We start from the raw sequence: 22,559 nt of genomic DNA, 5'->3' as shown, positions 1-22,559 counted from the left end.
TCACAGGGCACATATAGACAAACAACCATTCACACTCGCATTCATACCTATGGACAATTTGGAGTTACCAATTAACCTAGCATGTTTTTGGAATGTGGGAGGAAACCGGAGTACCCGGAGAATAAAATAGCAATCATGCTGCACTCTGCAGCCGGGTTAGCGGCATTAGTGTTAGCACAGATTACCGGTAAATGTCTTTAGTATGTAGTTTAACTTTGTGTTGTGATGGACTAACTTCTCCATGCACCACTGCATTAAATGTTCACATTTAAGCATCTTAAATGTCACCTTCTAAAGTGACCTCTTTACTCCTAAAAGGTCAGGCACGTGAAAGCGTGTTACGCTGTGTCCATTCCCACTTGCAGGATGTGGAGTGACACGACAGTGCGGTGCCTGACTGTGTGTGTCTTTGGTCTGTTACTGTTCTTGGTTGCTGGAGGAACACCCAGCGCATGCGTCTGCTGCCGTGCTAGCCAGACAATGGTGGCACTGCTTAGCATTCAGTACAAGAGGCCAAGGTGGCGCTTCCCACAATCTACCAACAAAGGCCCAGGTCAGCCAGCCTTGCCAAAGCCCCCTCCCTTCTCCTTATTTCATTCCAACTCACCTCAGTTTGCTGCAGGCCCAGTTGAGAAACCGTCGCCTTTTCCCAGGCCACCTAGCCCTTATCTTAGAATAATAGTTCTTTAACCTGAGTAACATGACTTCCATTTACAGTGGAACCTTGGTTATTGTCATTAATCCGTTCCAGAAGATTCAAAACAGACGGAAAAATCCTCTAACCTAATCATTTTTTCTGTTCAGTGATTTCCGGTGTATTATCCACTACTTTTGTCTGAAACTAATACAGCTGTGGGGCTAATTTATACTTAAGAACTACTGCTAATTGTTTAAATACTGTGCCAAATCATTGACAGGCTACAAGGGAACGCATAACGATCTTGTAGCGTTTTACGCTCATAGATTTCAAAAGCTCAGTTCACATTAGAGGCGTCAGTGAAGCTCTATTGCGCCTTTGCTCATTTTTGGAATATTTTTGAAAAACAAGATAGACATAGCATTGGGTACTTGTGCTAGCGAAACAAAAGGACACGTGATTATGTGTAATTAACTCATCGTCGAAATTGAAAGTAGGTGATATTGAGCACCATGCCTTTTCTTATGTAGTCCTTTTAAAACTGGTGTTTTGGGTCGTATAAGATAATCGTTCGTCCCCCATCAATAAGCGCTGCTTACATAAAGCCTGGTCTACACAGCAAAAATAGACGCACATGTGTCAGATGGTGTGATATTGCCAGACGGATTTAAAATAAAAGCAATTTGAAAGGTATGAAGCGTTGCATGTCTACCAAAGGGAGCCCTCTGGCGCTCATTGTGGTTAACCGAAACATACTGTAACCCAGCGTTTAATAAATCTATTGACTATCGTGACATCTGCTTGTTAGTTCCCTAAAGGTGTGTACCAAGATTAGTGGTAATTCGTCTGAACGGACTTAAATTACATGTTGAGCTGTGAGAAATTTCAACAAAATCAGACTTTTGGAGTCAAACTTTAGGTCTGTAATAATGGCGCCGCCGCGTGGTGTTTGTGTGTCTTTTCTGAAAGAGAAAAGTGAAGTTTTAATCTCGCGAGATCTTGTGACATGAGATCTTATGACTCTGAGGGCTGATTTTTTACCCGCTGCTTATACTGCCATGACACAGATCCGAAATAAACACCATAAGAGGGAATAAAATATCAGAATTGTGTCACTTGTGCCGTGTAGTGGAAATCCAGCCAACACAGTAGTTACCATTGCTAATTTTCATCATGCGAGCAAGTCAGACGTGCTGTCATGTTCAAGTATGAGGCCAAGTGATGTACATATATATACAAGCTGCACTAGTGTACTTAAAGGCAGGTGTGTTTGTGAAAATATTCTCACGCATACTCACTGAGGGGAAGTTATAAATAAACTGCTGAGCTGTTATGAGCCAGCATACAGGACAGTTCTTTCCAGAGAGAGGCGACTTCCTGCACACTCATCGAACAGAAACTGCACTGAGCTCAATGCAAATAAAAGTCACGCTAGTCATTGTTGACTTGGCTGTCGCCTTGTTCGCATTCCTGAGGTCTTCTTTTTTATGATAATTATGGGATGTGTTGGAAAACAAAAACAAGACCTGGTGGAGTCTGTGTTCGTTATTAATGTTCTGGATATTATTGGCAAGGTTACTTTTAGAAATAAGATGTTTAACATTTTCCTGGCTGCTGTTTTCAACCTTTTAATTTCCTACCTGGAAATCTGAAGCAGATGATGATGTGCTTTTTGTTGACATTACCCAGTCTGGCCGATGTATAATACATGTTTTTTTTTCTTTTAGTGATTGCCATTCTGCAGGAAACGTGCTAAATCGGAACAATATGTTCTATGTTATGTACGCTCTTGCAGACCTGCACGAATAAGCGGGAACTGTTGTAAGTTTAAACATGTTTGAGATGCTATTTATCACGACTATATTTGGGCTCCCTTCCCTGACTTTGATGATGCCTCAGGTGCTACTGACTGAGACATGGACAATTTTCAAGGCTTCATCAGTTATTGGCAGGAAAGATGTGAAATTATGGACACGGGCAGATTGTAACTACCGGGGGTGCATTCTCATCACTTTTGGTGATCTTTCGGTGGCACGAGCTAAAGCTGTTTTTCAGTCTTTGATTTCTATAGTTTTAACTAGGGATGTTCCGATCAGGATTTTATGCTAATGATACCGATAATCAATGAGTGAAATTGGCCAATACCAATACTGATCACATACATGCAGTGTAAATGTTTAAATGTAGTACTGGCTATATTAGGCATCACCATGTTTTTTATTGTGAGAGCTCCTCATTTTTGTAACATTTATTTTCAAACCTTATTTCAAGCAAAGCCAATATGCTTCTTTTACCAGAACATTAACAAAATGCAATATTCGCAACTCTCATTTTTTATTTCACAGTACATTCATTTCTCGTCTTCTCACATTATAAATTGAAAACCTGAATGAAAGCCCAGACGCAACCGACTCCCTTATCATTCTGAAAGTTTGCCATGTTTTCACAAATTAAATGTGAGAGTTGAGTTCACCAAGGTAGCACCCATTGTGTGTGTGCTGCCGAAGCAGGCAGTGAAAGCTTTGTTAGCACCACTTTGTGTGTGTGTGTGTGTGTGTGTGTCTCCATGTGTGTTTGGGGAAGAATGAGCGATAGGCGAGTGGGCCAGCACGAAGAGAGAGCGTTTGTGTTTGCACCATCTGGGACATCTCCGCTCACTTCCTGTGCCTCGTTTTGTGTTTTCTCTGCTTTGGAGAGTTCCAGGTAGCCTGCGTCATACTGGCATGGTCTCCTATGCTAGTTGCATGGATAGCTTTCTTTTTGTGTGTGTGTGTGATTATTTGATTGATTATGGTCGTAGCTTCACAACACTAATTTGTTTTTCTTAAGGTGCTACCCCTCTTTAGCTGCAACGCTGTCTACACTACACCCCAGATACATAAAGAAGTGAATGTGTCCATTTTTCTCATACTTACTGTTGCTTGATTATTGTTCTATGAGTAATATCACTTAATCATTTCACACTACAAAATAAAAGCATGCACGATTAGTGCTGATATCTGATTGCAATCTGTATCAGAACGATATGCAAGGCTGCAATATCGATATCTAATCGGTGTTAAATGGTGGCAAAAAGTTGGGAAAAAACATCAAAAATTTCCGTTTTGCACTGTTGGATCTTAAGCAGGTTGTAAGTAAAGCAATTTATCACAGAGGTGATAATCCAGCAGTGCAAAATGTAAATTCTTGCATTTTGCACTGCTGGATTTTGAGGAGGTTCTAAGTAGCTTTGAAATGCAAAAAGAAGAAATTTATTGCAAACAAACATTGTAATGAGTGAAAGATGCTGTTAATCAGCTGATGAAAAGCTGATGAAAAGGAAAAAAATTGAAAAAATTACAGTAATGAAAAGCTGCGCCATTGTTGTTAATCACCTAAAAAATTGGTTTCAGCATGCTTCTTGCCAGTTTTTTGGGGGGCTGGAGGGACTGTTGCTCGAGTGGTGAAGTTGACTTCACAGAGGGCATCCATTGTTGGGAACTGATGTCCATTTTTGTAAATTTCCCCTGCCATCCATCCCCAAATTTTCTCAGTTGGATTTAAATTGGAGTAACGCGCAGGATGGTCCAAAAAAGTGATGTTTCTGGAAGAAGTCTTTTGCCAGGCGGATATTATGAACTGGAATATCATGGAACAACATGTATAAGGACTGTAAGACAGTGGTGTGACAGAAGAGTTCAAGGTGGACGTGGGACGGCATCAGGGATCAACTCTGAGTCCCTTCTTATTTGCTGTGGTGATGGACAGGCTGACAGATGAGGTTAGACAAGAATCTCCATGGACTATGATGTTTGCAGATGACATAGTGATTTGTAGTGAGAGTAGGAAAAAGGTAGAGGAGATGCTAGAAGAGTGGAGGGTTGCACTAGGAAGGAGAGGAATGAAGATTATGTGTGTGAATGACAGGAACCCAAGTGGAAGAGTGAGGTGACAGGGACAAGAGATACAAAAGGTGGATAATTGGGGTTAACAGTTCAGAACAATGGAGATTGTGAAAAGGAGGTGAAGAAGCGTGTGCAGGCAGGATGGAACGAGTGGAGAAAAGTGTCAGGTGTGATAGAAGAGTTTCTGCTAAAATGAAAGGAAAGGTATACAAAACTGGTGAGACCAGCCATGTTGTTTGGCCTAGAGACGGTGCCACTGAGGAAAAGACAGGAAGCAGAACTGGAGCTAGCAGAAATGAGGATGCTGAGGTTCACATTGGGAGTGACCAGGATGGATAGGATCAGGAACGAGTACATCAGAGGTACATTACATGTTAGGCCTTGGAGATAATGTCGGAGAGGCCAGACTGAGATGGTTCGGACATGTTTTTCTTAGGCGCTTTGATTTCACATTGCCCATATAGCTTACGCTATAACGGCAGCATAGATACAGCAACAGGAAAGAAAAAATCCTGACAGCATCCATCTGTGAGTGATGCTGATACTAGTGGCTCGCGAGGCATCATGTTAGTCCGCCAGATAAATATAGCTGCTACGATTACAATATCGCAGTAGCTTGGCTAATATAGAAGTCAGTTATGTAAAAAAAGGTACTTCCCATGACGTCCATTGTTGGCTAGCTTATATTAACTCGTTTTCTTGCACTAGAATGCACAAGAAATATATCCCCCCCCAAAAAGTACAGTTCCTCTGTAACTTAACTGTTAATTTACTATTTTCTTTAAATTAATGGTATTTAAATAGCTATTTAATTAATTGGCATATATCTTTTTATGCTATAATATGAAATACACTCTGTAAAATTTACCTGGCAAAGTGAATGTGCGATGTTGTAGATACCAGCCTTAATTTTACTCAGATCGTAAACAAAATCGGTATCACACATCACTACCATCAAGGTTACACTTATTCTCATCAAAGAATAAAACTTTTTTTTCACCTTTTCAATGTCTCTCTCGTGCTGCTGTATCTACCAGAGTCAATGTTGGTGGTACTTTGCGGCAAGCTGGACTGGATCAGGACCGGAGGTGTGAGTCCGGGGTCAGAATCTTTTTAAGTTTAAAATGTGTCCAACCTCAGCAGAAATCAGTGCATTAACAGAGAGAAAGCATTTTTGCCTTTGCCATCAAGAGATCACGACAGTGTCAATGCCTGACAGAAAATGACATAGAATCCACGTTTTTGCCATTTCTTTGGCTTTTAAAGGTTGTGGTCTCAAACGTTTGATAAACTGAAATACTTGCTTGCAATAAATAACTAACTAAAAAAAAAATTGCCTCACTCCCATTTCTTTTTTTTTGCATTTTAAATCTCTACTTAACCTCCTTAAAATTCAACAGTGCAAAACTGGTCTTAAAATCTTGTCCAAATCATTGTATCAGCTCTGTGACAAATTGTATCAGAAATGGGATGCTTTGTCGTGGGCATGCCCATTTGGGATGGCCCTGTTGTGTTAAGGCTCTACACAAAAAGAAAAAAATAGTATAAAGGATTCCTATTTGCCAGTCGGGCAGTTAAAAAATGTACCCCTCACCCCCCAAAAAAGGGTTTATTTGCTGCTAAAAAAACACGACCATGTGAATCACAAGCAAATTGGAGGCTGGGAAATGTGTGCTTCACCGGCCAAGACATCACAGTCAGTTCCCAGAAGTGTGCCCAAATAAGATGCCACCTTTACACACACACAGCATATTTACAGAGATGATATAGGGAAAATTCTTGCACAAAACAGAGTGAACCCAGATTTTTAAAATACTGTAGATGTTATCACCTGAGACAACATTTTCAGGCTAGACTAGACTCTGTACATGGATTGATTTACACTAAAATCTAATACCAACAAATGGACAAATTTGGATATTTTTATATTATTATTTGTGGCTGTCCTTACTTTGAGTCCGCCTTGTTCATAGACAGGTGGTTATGTGGGGACGAAGGCCTGGGAGAACAACGAGGCATGACTCGGGCCAGAAGGAAGGACAGCCAGAACTTTGGTTTCCTCAAAGTCATGTGACTTCGAGGACTAACCTCTCCTATCTGCCCATTCAAAGCGGTGCTTGGCATCTGTTCAAATTCATCCTAGATTTGAACAAGTCATAACAGGACATTTTACTGGTTAATTATAGTGTGTCCGCCACAGGCACAATAGTTTATCCAGTTTTTGCACCTTTACCCCAGCTTGTCCTGAAATCCATTTCACATATTCCCTTTAACACTTACAGTAAAAGGTACATGGTGTACTCTCAGAGAGGGATGCTTGTTTCGTGGGGCGGGGCATTTGGGGAATCCTTGAAATGAAAGTCTGCAAGCTGTTCAGCTCAGAGGAAATCCCTTTTGGGTATAAAAGTCTACGCTATCATGGACAATATATTGAATGTGTGTCATTTCTGCAGACTTACAACTTCCCCACTCAGAGTACCGAATCTCCTCACGGGGCTTCATCTTTGCTGTTTGTAACAATTAAAGACTCACGCTTGTTTGAAAGCCTCATGAATGAAAGACCCAAACAGTTGCATGTATCACAACACCCAGTTTTCCTTAAAATGCACTTTTCCAGAATTCCCCGGGTTCCGCAATCACTGGATGACAGAATCTTCTCCACACAGCCTGGCGTGGCTGCCGTCTATAGCGTGAGTCTCCACAAACACACACACACCTGTATGTATTCAGCTGTGTTTGATGCCACATTTCACACTAAAATTAAACAGAGCACGGGTACTTTATCAGTAACATATATTCTATTCTACTGATCATGATTGTGTATTTTTGAGTATAACTATGCATCGCCGCATGGCTCATTTTGCAGATGGGTATTGTTCACTCTGTGCTGCAATTAAAGTTGAGCAATCTGGATTCCTGTTTATTCAAACCAAATGTGCATTCAGCTGCAGGGACCTGATGAGTTTGAGGGTATGGTGGATAATCACTAAGATTTTACAATGAAAGTGGCGCCCGTGGTGTAAAGTGTTGTGCAAGTGCCGTGCAAGGAGGACGAGGGGTTTGCTTTTCCCCTCATGTTACGGATTCTATACAACTGGCCCTCCCCCACCCCATCACTCCATATGTTCTCAGAATCAGTCAGTCGCCCAAAGCAAAGCAAAGCAAAGCAAAGCAGGCTCCTCCCCTAGCAACAGCAGCTAGATTAGTTGCTTTATCCCAGGTCATGTGAGGGAAATGGGCCAAACAAAGAAGCTGGAGACATGCAGAAAGGCATGGCTGCTGCTCCCCGGAGCCTCTGATCCATAGCCGCATTGCAACGCTTCTCTTTAACTTGAATGTCAGTGTTGTTGGAAGATTGGAATAAAAGGCCCATTTGAAGAAGAGTTGTGTTGTTACATTTTCATGCTTTTTGCACCCCCCCCCCCTCCCTGCTACGTTCTTTCTGCGGTGTGTGTTCTCATTCTGTGATGTGTCAGGCCCTCCAGAACAGTGCCAGCTCACAGCTGCCTCAGCCAAGATCCTTCCTACCACGCTGCCATCCCGAAAGCTGAGGCCAGTATCATCCTTGGAAAGCGTGGACCATTAGAGAGTATTGAGAGATTGGCTTGGTCCAGGGATCGGGAACCTTACTATTAAAAGAGCCATTTTGCCCCCTTTTCCATCGGAGCCGCAAAACAAAGCTTATTAACTTTTACATTTACAGTAGAATAGAACATATAGAAATGCATGTGTAGGCCTACTTCGAAGTACACTTAACAATGAACTATGAATACTTCTTTAGTATACGTACTGTATATGTATATATATATATATATATATATATATATATATATATACATATGTGTGTGTGTGTGTGTGTGTGTGTGTGTGTGTGTGTATATATATATTTATATGTATATATATTTGAATTGGCAAATTCTGAAAGCTTTTTTTTTTTGCATTCAATTTTTACATTTCACCTTTAAGTCCAACATAACTTTGAACTATCCATCCATATATTTTCTATGCCGCTTATCCTATCCCACTTAGTATGAACATGCATAAGAGCCACGGTTTGCCTAGCCCTGGCATACTCCAACAGAAACTAGACATGTACTGTAATGTAAACACCCCAGTAGTGAATTCTCTAGACAAGTTTTTAATACAGGACAATCCTGTAAAGTTCATCCATCAGAGCTTTAACAAAAGATCTGGCATTTAATCACCTTTGTTTTTTTACACAGAACCCAGTAAAAAAAATATTGCCTTAACTGTGTCGGCTTTCATGCAGCTGGTTTGAATTGTTTTCAACACATCAGAGTGGTCAATTTCACAAAAATATCCACATGTTTTTTAATCAAGTGCCGCTACAGGTTGTTGTATCAAGTGTTAGCTTCTTGATACATGTATTCTGTATTCTTGCTGCTATAAACTTGGCAATAATTTTAGAGAACTGCCAAAGTCATATCACTGTATGCTTTTCATTAGCAGCAGCGATTGTATGTAACCACTTCACTGCTTCATGTGCTTCAGCTTCCCAGACATGCTGGTCCCCCTTACAACGCTCACGACATCACAAAGGGACACCCAAACTTGGCGGGCACTCCGCCCGGTCATGCCCATTCCCCGGCGCTCTCTCAGGTATCAGTACCCACAGCTCCCCCATATCGCTACCCCAAGGGCTGGGAGACAGGCGGAGGGGTGAGTGTGCAACCGTGTGCGCCGTCATCCTCTCTGCACGTTCATCTTTGCACGTTGCACTGTCATGTAAAGTCTTTCTGAATTAAAAACACCATTGATATGAAGAAAATGCAATTCAAGTGTTGCTGCTCTCAATTTTCCAATGCCACTTTTTAAGGACGCGTTTTGATGGTTTTGTGAGCGGTGTCTGGCCTTGCTATCTATCTTAACGATAACTTTACAAACTGAAAGGAACCTAATTGTGAGACTAATGGCTTGTATTGAAGCCACCACGATTATCAAAAATGCATGTATGCCTAACTGCCACATAAGTCTTTGAAATACATATACATAATTGTATACATATATTAATGACAATTCTGCTGTTAAATTTTGCCTATAACAGGAAATAAATATATCATCATATTTTTTTTATCAGACACAACATATATATTTGCCCTTTTTATGTAACAAAATGTGCATGTTGCAATGTTTGTGATGCATCATATTTCATGTAAATAGAATGGAATGGGATTGCACACTCGGCTAACACCAAACAAACACACAAAGACAACAGTCAAACCACAAATGAAGCACCATCAGCGTTGCGTCGCTGCTATCGCTCGACTTCCCTGGAAACTTGTGAGGGCCTCATAGTTCTAGCCCACTTTGTGGCTTTGGAGCAGCTCTGGTCTTAACGTTTTATAAATAGCACGTCAGCCAGCACACTCTTAAATGGGCACAACCACACCGACAGTCGCTTGGAGAAAAGAAGATAAACCCGCCAGCACCTGGCTCCACTGAGCATGAGATGAGTAATAAAACCAGTGCAGTACTTGCAGAGCTTCAGGGTACCGCTTTGCAAAGGAAATCAACCCCAATTTAAATGCATTTCTTGCAGCAGCATCAAAATACAATTGATGCCATATGTGCTGTTGTTCATAACATTGTGACTGAAGAAGTGTCTTTTTCATTGTAACACATCACCTGACCTGTCGTCCTTATGTATTCCCACTCTTTACAGTCTCCATATAACCATGGGCAGAATGCTGGTTCAGCTCCCCTAGTGTATTCTCCTCAGACACAGCCAATGAATGCACAGCCACAGAGTCGCCCGGTGAGTGTTGCCCCAATATCCCACCACCAGTAAAAGTATGATTTTTTTTTTTGTATAATTCACTGCCCTACACAGACAGTAAAGACGACTTGACTCATGAATGAGGTTGACCAGTACCATAGAGTCCAGATGCATTTCTCTAACATTCTGAGGGTTTGCTATACTGGGGACTATATAAAGTCCACTCTGTGCAATTTAATTGTAAAGTAAAATCAATGATGTACATGCACCTGGCATGCATCATGGCAAATTAAATAATGATGTTTATCTTCTTTTTTTGTGCTGGGTACAGTCTTAATATTTCCATACATGTCTTGAAAATGTCTTAAATGCTTTTAAATTTGTACTTGAAAATGGTGCAGATCTCTGCTTTATTCATCTTCCTGCATTTTCTTGATTGCGAAATATGGTGATGCCTTTTTGCATTTGTGTCGCTCAGTTTTTCACATTTTTCATCTCTGTGTCCCTTGTGCGGCCACTGCTTCACACTCCTGACTGGACCTCTTCTACACTCCAACCAGTTTGCTACGGGCCCGCGACCGACCCACCATCAGGTACATACTGGCCTTAAAATGGTAATTTAACAACATCATGTAGGGTATTTAATGGTGGGTGTCTATCGATCGCCAGGCTTGATGATGCGATGCATGATAATTAACGTTCATTTTGTGCCAACATGAAAGTCATGTTTGTATGTAATCAGTGGAAATGCTACTATGTATCTTGATTATTAAAATAAATGGTATGGTCTTAAGCCATACCATTACCATTACACTGAATTCAAGGGAAAAAAAGACCATATGCCTTATAAAACATTTATTGTGTTTTTCAAGGGGGAAATAAGATTGATTAGGAAAAACACTCTCTCCTTCAAGTTAGACATTCGTGTTACTAGATTATGAAGGAAGGCCATGATAAGGAGGTCATGCTTGGCTGTGTAAAATCAGTGTGTTTTCACCTTGCGGACGCTAACATGTCCGACTGCTGATGGCACACATTGTGTCTGCTGAGTCATGCCTTCCACACTCTCTGTCATCCAGACGTCCGTCTCTGTGCTGTTTCTGACTGTATCTCGTATGAGGTCAAAGAGTGTTGGGCGTTGTGCTGCCGTTAGTGTTAAAATACACACACATACACACACAGTGCATGCACTGGCTGTCACTGTCGCTATGCTCTGTTGCACTGCCACGGAAGTAGAGTTGGAAAGCAGATGAAGCCAAACAGTGGCCTTTTTATTCCAATGGTAGAAACGTCCATTGTGTCCTTGTAAGACACTCCATGTGCAGCAGTGAGAAAATCCATTGGCTTGGTCAAGAGTGGGTCCTGAAGCAAGCATGAGTTTTGCGTCATGTATTTGGTGTGAATAACATCTTTTGAACTTCAATGGCATGGGTGTGAGTGCGTTTGGATGTGCTCCCAAAAGGGCGAAGCTGGTGGAAAATGTCATTTTCAGATACGAATTTGGAGTTGGATTCCCATTTTTTTTCTTTTGAAGCTCAACACCCCATTTTGTGTACTAGAACCTCTGACTGTAAATACATTAGCCACACTAGTAGTGGGCAGATCAATCCAAATATCTTGGTATCAATATTCAGTTGGTTTTCCTCCCTCTCCCGTGTTTGATTTACCTTCACGTGACCCAGCAGCGACAGGCAACCAAACACAGCCCTCCATTACCTGTCAGCCCGGCCATATATGCTAAAGTCCATATCGCGCAACCCTACTGTGTTGTCATTTTTCATCTATGAGCCACAACAAGGGAATAGCCTATTATTATTATTATTATTAGTGTCAGTGCGGTGTAGGATGGGGACATGACTCAAAGTAGTGCCTCAATTAGAAGTGTGCAACATTTATTTTTATTATTTTTACTTTATTTTACCTTTATTTACCCAGGCAAGCAATTTAAGAACACATTCTTATTTACAAATGCAGCCTGAACAAAGAGCGAAAGCACTTTGATGGGAGAAGGGAGTGCTGAAAATAAGAACAACATCGCTCCGATCGCCCATATTCGGATACTTGCTGTAGCAGTTAACAGCCATGTAGTTTCATTAGGACTCCAATATGCCACCTTAGGAATGAGAGAGTGAGGGATACCCCTTCAAAATGTCTATCTGTGATGGGGTACGTACTTTTGTGTCGACAAGCCGATAACTTTTGATTGTTCCTGCTAAGCTTTTTCCACTCCACCTCCCACTCAGCGCTGCTCATATTTTTGTCCCAAGTGGTCTATGACAGGTAGATGGAAGTGTGTGTGTGTGTGTGTGTGTGTGTGGCTGCAGTCTCACTGGTGCAATTGGCTTTTTCTCTTTTCCTGCTCTCAAGGGAGGATTCAGGCCCATCCAGGTAACACATTTGCCTCTTCTGCCCCGGCAGACCTGCATGGCATGATGATGGTGATGAGGGTTCATCCCCAAGCCGTGCCATCCCTCTCCCTGCGTTTTACGTGATGGACCCCTTTCCATCTTCTTCATTGTCTCTGTAGAGGAACACTTTTTCTATTCATGGCTATTTTTGTGTTCCTCATGTATGGCTCATGTCTTAACAAGCTTGCACATATTCACAAAAAGCATGCTGAATGAAAGAGATGCATATGTTATAGTTGTCGAGTTTTTAGTTTACATTTCATTTTTTTTCTGTTAGCAGCCTCTTGCCTGTTGCCTGGATGCAGGTCTAGAGGCGTTCCAGTGATTTATTTCAAAGCCCTTCTTGCAAGACAATCTGTTTTTTTCTGACGATTGATACCCGCATGCGTGACCAGCTTTTCTGAGTTATTTTTCTCTTCCCGATTATCATCATTTCCCAGGTCACTTCCCCAATTTCCACTGAGCTGATTTCAACAAATGACGTTCAGCCTGATTTATTGTTATTGCCATTTCCTTGTTGGGTGTTTCACCACATATTTTTAATACATGGTTGATTCTGATCTTTGTTGGTGGAAGCACATATACAGGAATGTGAAAATGTGTTGGCCCCCCCTTCCTGATTTGTTTGTTTTTTATTTTTTGGGGGTTGTTTGTCACACTTACTATATGATTCAGATCATCAAACTATTTTGATAATGGTTTAATTTATGATACGACTGATACTGATCATATGGATTAACTGTACATATTTCAATTTATTTATGATGAGTGCCATTGGCTAGGGCTGCCGTTACAAAATTCCAACGGCCCCTTAAATTAACTTTTATTAACTTTTTGCCTTTACATTTTGTGAAAGGATTTCTGAACTATTTGACATAAACCTGTTTAATTTGTTTTGGTTGTTTTGGAGTAATAGTAATACGAATACATGGGAAGTTGTCAACTATTTGTATTTTGTTTATGGCTGGCAGCATTTAAACTGTACACTACTTTATTTACAAGTAGATGTGCGGCAATTTATCATTGTATGAAGGCATTAAGTCTGAATTCAACAGTTGTAATAAAAAAAACGGATAGTTGAAGCAAATACTATTTGACCCCTATTCAAAATTACCTAGTGAGCTAGAGCTAAGCTAACCCTTGTGATAGTATCACCATAATAAGGCTTGACATTGTGTTAATGTTCATTAAACAAATATATACAAATAATGTTTTGATGATTAGTCATAAATAGTATGACAATTAAAGAGGAAAATTCAGTGACACTTGAAAAAGTGAGTACGTACCCCATGAATGTGATATCCATTTCCTCGTGGGACAAAACCGGGCTCTGAACTAACCACATTGCTCGTTTTAAAAACAAAATGTCACTGTGGTAAAAAGTCACATTTGGAGTCCGAAGAAGAGAAGCTAGGCAGATAGCCGTCTAGCTAGCTGCCCCCAGTGATGCAACAAAAGCCATTGAGGTTTTACAGGCTAGTGTTAATTCTCACGGCAATACTGGAGTATTGAGTACAAAGTGTGTTCCTTTTCGGTGAATGTCTTGGGTAGTTTTTATTTGAGACATGTTTCCATTGTGTAACACCAACCACTCAATTATTGGTAACTTGTATTTAAGAAGAAGCAATTTACCTTTTGCTTGACTGTCTACTTAATGAGCTGGTACAGATATTCGCCTAAAAAGAGATTCAAAGTTGTTATTCAAAGCACAGAGCTTCTGTGATGTCACAAAAGGACCCTTTTTCTGTGCGATGTACACTCCCTGTATTATAGTAATGCGTTAACTACTGCATTTAACCGTAAAATCACTGTTCCTTGGTGTACAGTGTTTATATGTAATTGAAGATGCTATGGGGCTTTTTGGCCTTTGGAGTGTTTGGTGCATAATTATATGCTCAACAATACACAGCTAAAGGGATCCTGTACATTTTTACCTCTGACAAGCTTGAAAGTGACAGATGAGAGAGAGGTATGGGTGGTGTTTGTATGTTGGTTGATCAGCGTTAGACAGTACAGTTGGACTGTTTTGGTGAATATTAAGAAATGGGTTTAGTTGAATTGTGACCATGTGGAGCAGTGAGATATCAGGTGGTCGGGATGAATATTATTGCCACCTACAGGACTGGAGTAGAACAGTTTTGCCTGGAACATCAAACGAGTCAGTGCCATTTTAGTTCTTTGTCCATTACTTTATTATGGAAGAGCTGCTATATTAAAAATGGTGACTGAATATGATAAGACTATAGAAAATAGATGGAATTTGTATGACAAATGCAGACTATGCCTCCCTTACCCAGTGTTTCTCCTCTCATTTTTTCACTCCAGTTTTTCCAGAGGGCTCAGATGCAGACAGCGAGGCCCACCATCCCCACAAACACGCCCACCATACGGCCCGGTTCGCAGGCTCCCACGGCGGCCGTCTACCCCACTAATCAAGCAATCATGATGACCATGGCGCCCATGCCGTTTCCTTCCCCACAGGCTGCACAGTACTACATCTCACAGGTGAGGCACAGCCGTTGAACTGGATGTAAACACATTACGACTGGTTCTCTTCAAACTTCTCAACGTTTTTCATGGAAAAAGACGCAGAAAGAAAAACACACAAGAATCATTGTTTACCTTTCAGTAATACAAGTGTAATTCATACCAGTTGGACTGAATCTTGGAGTGTACTCCAACCGTACTGTGCCTGGGTCCAATTCATACCGAAAGCATTTGGCTTGTGTGAGCACACTCGTAGTATGCTTCCCCCTGGAAGAGGTAGTCTCAGGCATGGCACGATTCCATGGCTGTGTCATAGCAATTGCTCCTTGCAGGTCCTTATTGATAATCAACACAATTCATAATACAAATAAAATGCAATCAATGAATCTAAAGTCAAATCCACCCGCTACACACTTACCTACCTTGTCAAAACACGTCATTTTATTAATGCAATCACAATCCACAGTAGAAATAATACAAGTGTGTCCAAATTTGGCTGAAAATAAACCACAAAATTGGAGAAATTGCAGTAAAACAGGAGTATAAAAGTGATGAGACAAGCCAGCGAGCCATGACTTGAATGCTCTTATTCCACCACGGTAAAAATGTGTGAGTAGATTTCCAACTGCAGATTTTCACTAAATTGTCTCTGCAATGAATGTTATCGGTCGACAAGGTTTTGAGTGTATTTTTCACACAGTGTCAGTTTTTTTCCTTTTGTGACGAATGAGAAGGTCGGGTGGATTTAACAATATCAGATTTTGTTTTGTCTGCCTGTGAAGCAAACCAATCTGAATGTGCCTCAGGAGAAGAGCACTGCTTCCACACTTGAAGGTTACTCTGCCACTCTTGTCCTTAGTAATGTCTTTGTCTCCCTGCAGTATCGACACAGCACGCCCTACGTGGCGCCTCCTCAGCAGTATTCTGTCCAGCCCCCGGGGTCTGGCACCTTCTATCCAGGTCCAGGACCAGGGGAGTACCCTGCCCCCTATCGTGAGTTTTGCAACTCAACACTAATGAGCAGAACACCCCTTGCCACCATTTCCTCAAAATAATAAATTGGGTTTTTTTTCTTTGACTGTGACTCTGCACAGATCCCCTCAGGTATCACCCACCCGTATCACCGTCTGTCGCCGCCCCCGTCCCCACAGCTGGCCCACCATACTACCCAGGGCAGACTGTGTACCCTGCCTCATCACCCATCATAGTGCCTACACCACAGCAACCTCCACCAGCCAAGCGTGAGAAGAAAACAGTGAGTATCTTAGTAGTTTTCTTCTTCACAAGACAGCCATAAATATGGTGATTAAAAAATGTATCCAGTAGTTACAATTTTTAAAAGACACTACTGTAGCATTAGCTCCCCTTATCTATTAAATACACAAGGCAAGGTTCTTAGACCTGTGTGCTTTAGTGAGGTATGTTTTTTTTGTGACATTGTCCTCCCAGATTCGTATCCGTGACCCCAATCAGGGTGGAAGGGACATCACTGAGGAGATCATGGCAGGGGGCTCAGGGAGCAGGAACTCGACGCCCCCTATCGGTCCTCCTTCCTCTACTCCTACACCCCCTCAGGTAGGGCTCCAGTGCTGCTGAACGTTTGAAACTTCAACCTCTTCCTTTTGCTCCTCTTTAATCCGTCTTCTAATATAAAGTACACCCTGTTGGGCTGCTTATCTCGGTACCTGGGCTGCTTTACTTAGTGTGTCTATGTTGGCCTGCGTCTGTGTGTCTTTTTGTTTAGTTGTTATGGCCGCACCCTCATTCTTCTCATTTATTATTTCATTATTTATTATCATTATTTCATTTTATTATTATTTTCTACCTCAAATCACAGCAGCAGCTGAGCAGTAGGCAAACTCCTGAACTACAGCCGCCCTCGCAGCCTCCTCAGCCGCAGCATGCCGCTTCTGGAGGCTTTGCATTGGACCCCCCTTTGCCCCAGCAGCAGCACCCGCAGCAAGTAGTGACAACTGGGGCTCCAGGTGCCAAATCAGGGCCAGGTGGGCCTCTCCTTGCTCCAAATAATGTGGAATCTCAAAAGTCAGACAAATGTTGTTTGGCTTTGGAAACTGCTTTTCCCATTGAAAGTTAAAAAAATAGTTCCAAAGTCAAAACTTTATTGACAAAACCAAATCCAAACATTATATATGACAGTGGTTCAGCTGAGGTTTAACTTTAGTACTTTTCTTCTACCAGATGCAACCCCAAATTTGGAGCCATTTGACCAAAAGTCTTCCTCACCCAGGACCCTGCATCCAGAAGCTCCTTCAGAGACGCTGGAGGCCAGCGCTCCTGTATCAGAAACCTCTTCCACTGTTGAACCAGAGCTTGCCTTCCCTGCGTTAGTCCCGCCCACAGCGGTCAATGCCGTTGACCGTCCCTCCTCGACCTCCTCATCATCCTCCCCCTCTCCCTCCGGCGGGGACCACAACCATTCTTTGGCATCACCTCTAATTCCCAAAACAGACAAGCCTCTCCCAGATGTGGCCCTGCGGACTCTGACTGTCTCGCCACCGCTGGCTCCCAAGGCTGTGAACGGTCTTGCGGACACAGAGGCCGAAGTGGACTCCCCAGCTCACGAGCCACCACCTCTCTCCTCCCCCGCTGCAGCACGTCCTCTCGCTTCTTCTCCTGCTTTCCAGGAGAATTCCTCTTCAGAAATGTTGCCCTCTGATGTCCGGCCGGAGGTGCCCATTGCAGCCGAGCTTGCTCCCATGGCGTCTTTGGCCGTGGTGCCGGTCGCTCTGACTTCAAGTCCCGCTCCAGCTTTGCAGGTTATGCCCCCACCCGGCCTTCCGCCTTTGGTGCAGGCCACAGCAGAGGCCGATGAGTCGAAGAAGGCCCTAGACAGTAAGGACCTGGTCTCCAGTGTGGGAGCTGAGGTGCATAGCAACGTGACTGAAGCGGCGTCACAGCATAATTCACTCACCAGGAAGAGCCCCACTACAGGTACATAAAATATATACAGTAGAATATATATTTAGGGAATCCGAATCTTAAATAAAATGCTTAACTACTGTTAGCACAAGCACATTATTGCTTTATTGACCATTAAGCGGCCATTCTTTAAAGCAGGGATTCTTAAACTGGGGTCCAGGAACCTCCAGGCTCCAAAACGTGTTTTTAAATACATTTAATAAGTTATGGCATATCATTACAAACTGCATAACTATAAATCGGAACCACTAGGCTAGAAAATATTCTGAGCCAAAACTTTCGATTACATTATGGTTAATGAATATAAAACTCATTAATGTGAAGCACCAAGTGAAACGCTCACTTTGCTCGGGACACACTATGTGCACAAATCCTGCATTTGGTCTAAATTGCACAATGGGCAAATGTTTAAGTCCCGCAGTGTTGCAGTCCAAACTAGCTAAACATAGAAATATGATATGTTAGGGGGTTAGATTTTTTAAGTGTCTGTCTTCAGGTGTTTGCAAATGATTCAATGAATTAATACTATTACAATGTTCACTTTTCTGATCATTTTAAATTTTAATGCCGAAAAGTTAAAGTTGAAACAAGTAAGTACACTTAAAACTGGTTTTAAATCAAAGTGGGTTCACTCGGACTGTTCCAGTCTTGTTAGTGTGCTTTGAGGTTTGTTCGTTGAAAATTAGACTCACTTGACTATAGAATTACTATAATTGCTATAATTTCTATGAAACAGGTTGTAAATGTCTTCAAAGCATTCTATCCCGAGTTTGAAATGTGTTGAAAAATATGACACTAAAAGGACACATTTTTATAATGTTTTGACTTTTATTTGCAGTAAATCAAACCTCTTCTGTTATACCAAAGACCTGGAGGAAACCAAATGAAGTGATCCACACCAGAGACACAGCTCTGAAGGAGAATGAGGTAGGACAAGATAGCGGGACATTTTTCACATAGTTTCTCTTACGTTTTTTTCAAATCAAACTCCTGAGAATGTCAGCATGTCTAAGGAGCAGGACAGAGGGATTGAGGAAGGAGTGGAAAGGCACAATAAATCATGCAGAAAATGCTTCCATATGTGGCAGAGGAAAGCACTTAATGTGACTTTTTAGTGGCGCAAGGTGTTATCCATCATCCACGCTGCTCATTCAGCACACTGTTTGTAAATTCAACTCTGTCTCTGGTCTTCATTGTCGAGCTGTTGCAAGTATCTCACACTTCACAGCTTGTTGAACCGCACACAAGTAATGATCCTTCAACTTTTGGTCCAAATGCTTTATCTTGGATTAATAAGGCACAGAGAAGTACAGACATTGGAGATGGAAGGGTAATCTATCAGAAAACTAAATCTTGCTACAGGACGAGCACCGACCCGTAGATCCGGTCGTCGTGGATCTGGCGCTGCTGGGCGACCCAGCAACCCCACCATCAGTCTTCACCTCCACCACTACTCCAGATCCTGCCAGTGGCTCTGATGCTGACAGGAAGCTGGCTGTCCCAGAGGAGAACGGTGAGATTGAACCGGAGCCTTTAAGGAACGGGGCAGGCCACATCTCGGAGACTGAGAGCAGTGACAGCGGAGTCTCACCCGGGGACAAAGATAACTCCACCGGGGCCTCACAGGACTTAGAAGGTTAGAGAGAGGCCTACTTCTACTACTACGACTCATTTCTTAATATCATTGTATACAATGTATTTCTCTTTTATCACCTGGTCCAGACCTGGCAGAGCCCTGCAGGAAGCGGCAGTATGACAGAGATATGCTATTGAACTTCCAGTACATGCCTGCTTGTGTACAGAAGCCAGAGGGTCTCCCGCCAATCAGTGATGTGGTGCTCGACAAGGTGAGCAAATGATTTGTGTACACGATGACCACAATGATGGTATACTCTACTGATAGACATAGCCGCAGCATCTTTTTTTATTTTTTTAAATATATATTTTATTGCAAACTTCAATTACAAAACAGTATAAGCAGAATTACAGGAACATAAAAGTGCAATTCTACAGAACAATACCATAAATAAGAAAAAAGTAAATAACAAAGAAAGGAATGTGCGAGGGATATTGCTTGAAAATAAGAACAAAAATTAAAAACAATATAAAAAATGTCACATAAGCTTGTTCTACATATGAATTGTTTTTAGAACGTTCTCCAATGTATGAAAGGTTTTCACTGCTTTTCTGTTTTTGATTATCAGCTTCAGTGATTCATATAATAATTTCAGTTCAGAAGAAAACTGGTGAATATTTGGCTTACATAACATCACTCTGGATTTGTGAATATGGAATTTTCCTAATAAACAAAGAAATTTCACAGCAATTCTGCAAGTCTTTATGAAGGTTACATTGTAGAAACAAGACCATTTCCATTTTGATGTCAATGAGCGTATTAAGACATAAAAAGTAAACTAGAAACTTTGGTCCAAAATGCTTGAGAAATGGGACATTCGTTGAATAAGTGCCTTATTGATTCCTCTTCTATTTTGCAAAATGAGCATTGTGACGAGACCCCGTCCATGAATTTGGCTAGACGTGAGTTGCAAGGGTAAAAATTGTGGATTGTTTTAATGTGAAGTTCTTTCACTGGCCGCAGCGTCTTACTTCCTGCTAGTTTTCAGCATTTGGAGCTGAGTTTTGTCTTTTTTTTTTTTTTTTTTGCAGGATAGCAGTGCTGTTTATAAGTGGATGCATGTTTATTACTGATTTTTAAACAGAACAGCTCTGTGTGTATTTCCTGACCTTCTCTATGCCTGGAGGCTTGCGTTGCTATGATAATAAAAAAAAATCCCATGAACCGGTTGTAGAGAGCAGCAGCGTAGCACCTTCAATTATAATATTGGGGTCAGTCTGCTTCTGTATCATAAGATTAGATTTGAGATGAAGAACTAAACACACTATCGCATTACTTGGTTTCTATCCTTCTAATGAGACACTGCTTTATCTGCTTGAATGTTTAACGTGCCAACAAGTCGGTCTGTGTAGTTTCGGCATGGCTTTATGTTTAACGCTTGCAACTCACGGCTGGATTGTGGGGTCTGCTGAAATCCCGTTTTGATTAAAATCACACTCCCATTATGTCACACTTGGCAGCATTAACATAGATGCCCCACCCCTGCCAAAGGAGCCTCTAAACTGACTGATGTCAAATCTGTAGTTTCAGATCTTACAGAAAGACTAAAGGAGAGCTGACTTTTTGAAACAATTTTTTTGCATCTCCTCCCCCCACAAACATTTTTCTCACTCTTGGGCTTTTTTTCCATACACATCTGGTTCGGACTTCTCTCGCTGGAAAGCCTGCTGTGCAGGAATCACATAATCTACAGCTTTTTTTTTTTGTAAAAACACACCAAGCATTAATATAGCATGGCTGTCATTTACCAACAGTAACCTTTAGGCCAGCACTTTGTGACATTTTAGCCGTATAAGATAAGATCAACTATTTATTTATCCCACAGTGTGGAAATTCTATGGTTGCAGTAAAAAGTGTAACATTTACATATAAATAGATCAGAGAATAAAAATGACTCAACCAAAAAAATGAAATGAAAGTAGTCTAAGAAGAATGAGAAAATAATGAATAATAGCATACACATTGCACACAGAGGAGACACATTGCAGCACAGAGAAAAGCACTGCTCCCCCTGCTGGTGAGAATTCATTCTCTCATGTCATTGTGGCACAGATGAACCAAAACAAGCTGCCTTCTCGAGTGGTGGATCCCAGGGTGATTTCCAGGGGACCCGATTTCACACCCGCCTTTGCCGACTTTGGCAGACAGATGAGCAGCGCTCGAGGCGCGATGGTGAGTTGCACACGTACTTGCGTTTATTTATACTCGGGATGTCAATCAATGACTGATGTGTAAGAAATGTTTCTAAGTCTAACTTTAATTGTGTCTGCAATATTACACTTAATGGATCATTTAATATCTGTCTATGACAGAGGTTACTCCTGACCTTTTATTCTGACGGGTTTCTGATTTTCCATACAAATTCCATACAAACGGACAATCATTAAACACAACTGCTGTTGTAATCGAGTAAAGAAAAAAATTAATGTTAACACCTCTTCAGTGTTATACTATTATATTAGATATATATTATATATGTTATCTGCCCCTCCAGTTAATTTCAATTATGTTTTATGTGTCTACCTTGTTGCCCAGTCGTTTGCTCTTTATAGAGAGTGGAAGAGAGAGCACGTTAATTATACTATATTTTTATTTTGACACTAATTTACACTATTAAAGGGGACCTATTGTGCTCATTTTCAGCCCTTTGTATTAAGATGTGGACTCCTGTAGAGCAGCTCCACACGATAAACGGCACAGAAAGCTTTATAGTTCTTCCAGAATCTGCACCTATTCAGCTGTACTTCTTTGGATCTTGTGGTTCCCGTGAAAACTGTTTTAATTTATTCCACCCACGGCCCACCTACAGGCACGCCCACTCCGCTGTGGT

At 41.5% G+C, this 22,559-nt stretch overlaps 1 protein-coding gene across 7 annotated transcripts in view; it reads left to right on the top strand.

Annotated features, from left to right (window-relative positions):
• LOC131105990 (eukaryotic translation initiation factor 4 gamma 3-like) overlaps positions 1-22,559 on the top strand; it is a 35,257-nt gene that overhangs the window by 3,674 nt on the left and 9,024 nt on the right. For 2 of the 7 annotated variants that reach the window (XM_058054607.2, XM_078798675.1), the window contains exons 2-16: positions 7,139-7,211; positions 9,034-9,141; positions 10,205-10,297; positions 10,819-10,851; positions 12,626-12,646; positions 14,992-15,171; positions 16,035-16,146; positions 16,248-16,408; positions 16,594-16,728; positions 16,991-17,156; positions 17,353-18,105; positions 18,932-19,020; positions 19,456-19,729; positions 19,816-19,940; positions 21,782-21,901. In XM_058054607.2, the coding sequence (XP_057910590.2) occupies positions 7,139-7,211; positions 9,034-9,141; positions 10,205-10,297; positions 10,819-10,851; positions 12,626-12,646; positions 14,992-15,171; positions 16,035-16,146; positions 16,248-16,408; positions 16,594-16,728; positions 16,991-17,156; positions 17,353-18,105; positions 18,932-19,020; positions 19,456-19,729; positions 19,816-19,940; positions 21,782-21,901 (2,443 nt within the window). Of the gene's footprint in view, positions 1-7,138; positions 7,212-9,033; positions 9,202-10,204; positions 10,298-10,818; positions 10,852-12,625; positions 12,647-14,991; positions 15,172-16,034; positions 16,147-16,247; positions 16,409-16,593; positions 16,729-16,990; positions 17,157-17,352; positions 18,106-18,931; positions 19,021-19,455; positions 19,730-19,815; positions 19,941-21,781; positions 21,902-22,559 lie in introns of all 7 variants that reach the window. The other 5 variants (XM_058054606.2, XM_078798674.1, XM_058054602.2 and 2 more) reach the window with 4 other exon arrangements.

Source organism: Doryrhamphus excisus, linkage group LG18 (genome assembly GCF_037039965.1).
Source record: "Doryrhamphus excisus strain RoL-2023G ecotype Guam linkage group LG18, RoL_Dexc_Guam_v1.1, whole genome shotgun sequence".
Classification (NCBI taxonomy): domain Eukaryota; kingdom Metazoa; phylum Chordata; class Actinopteri; order Syngnathiformes; family Syngnathidae; genus Doryrhamphus; species Doryrhamphus excisus.
This window is presented reverse-complemented; position numbering and strand designations above follow the sequence as displayed.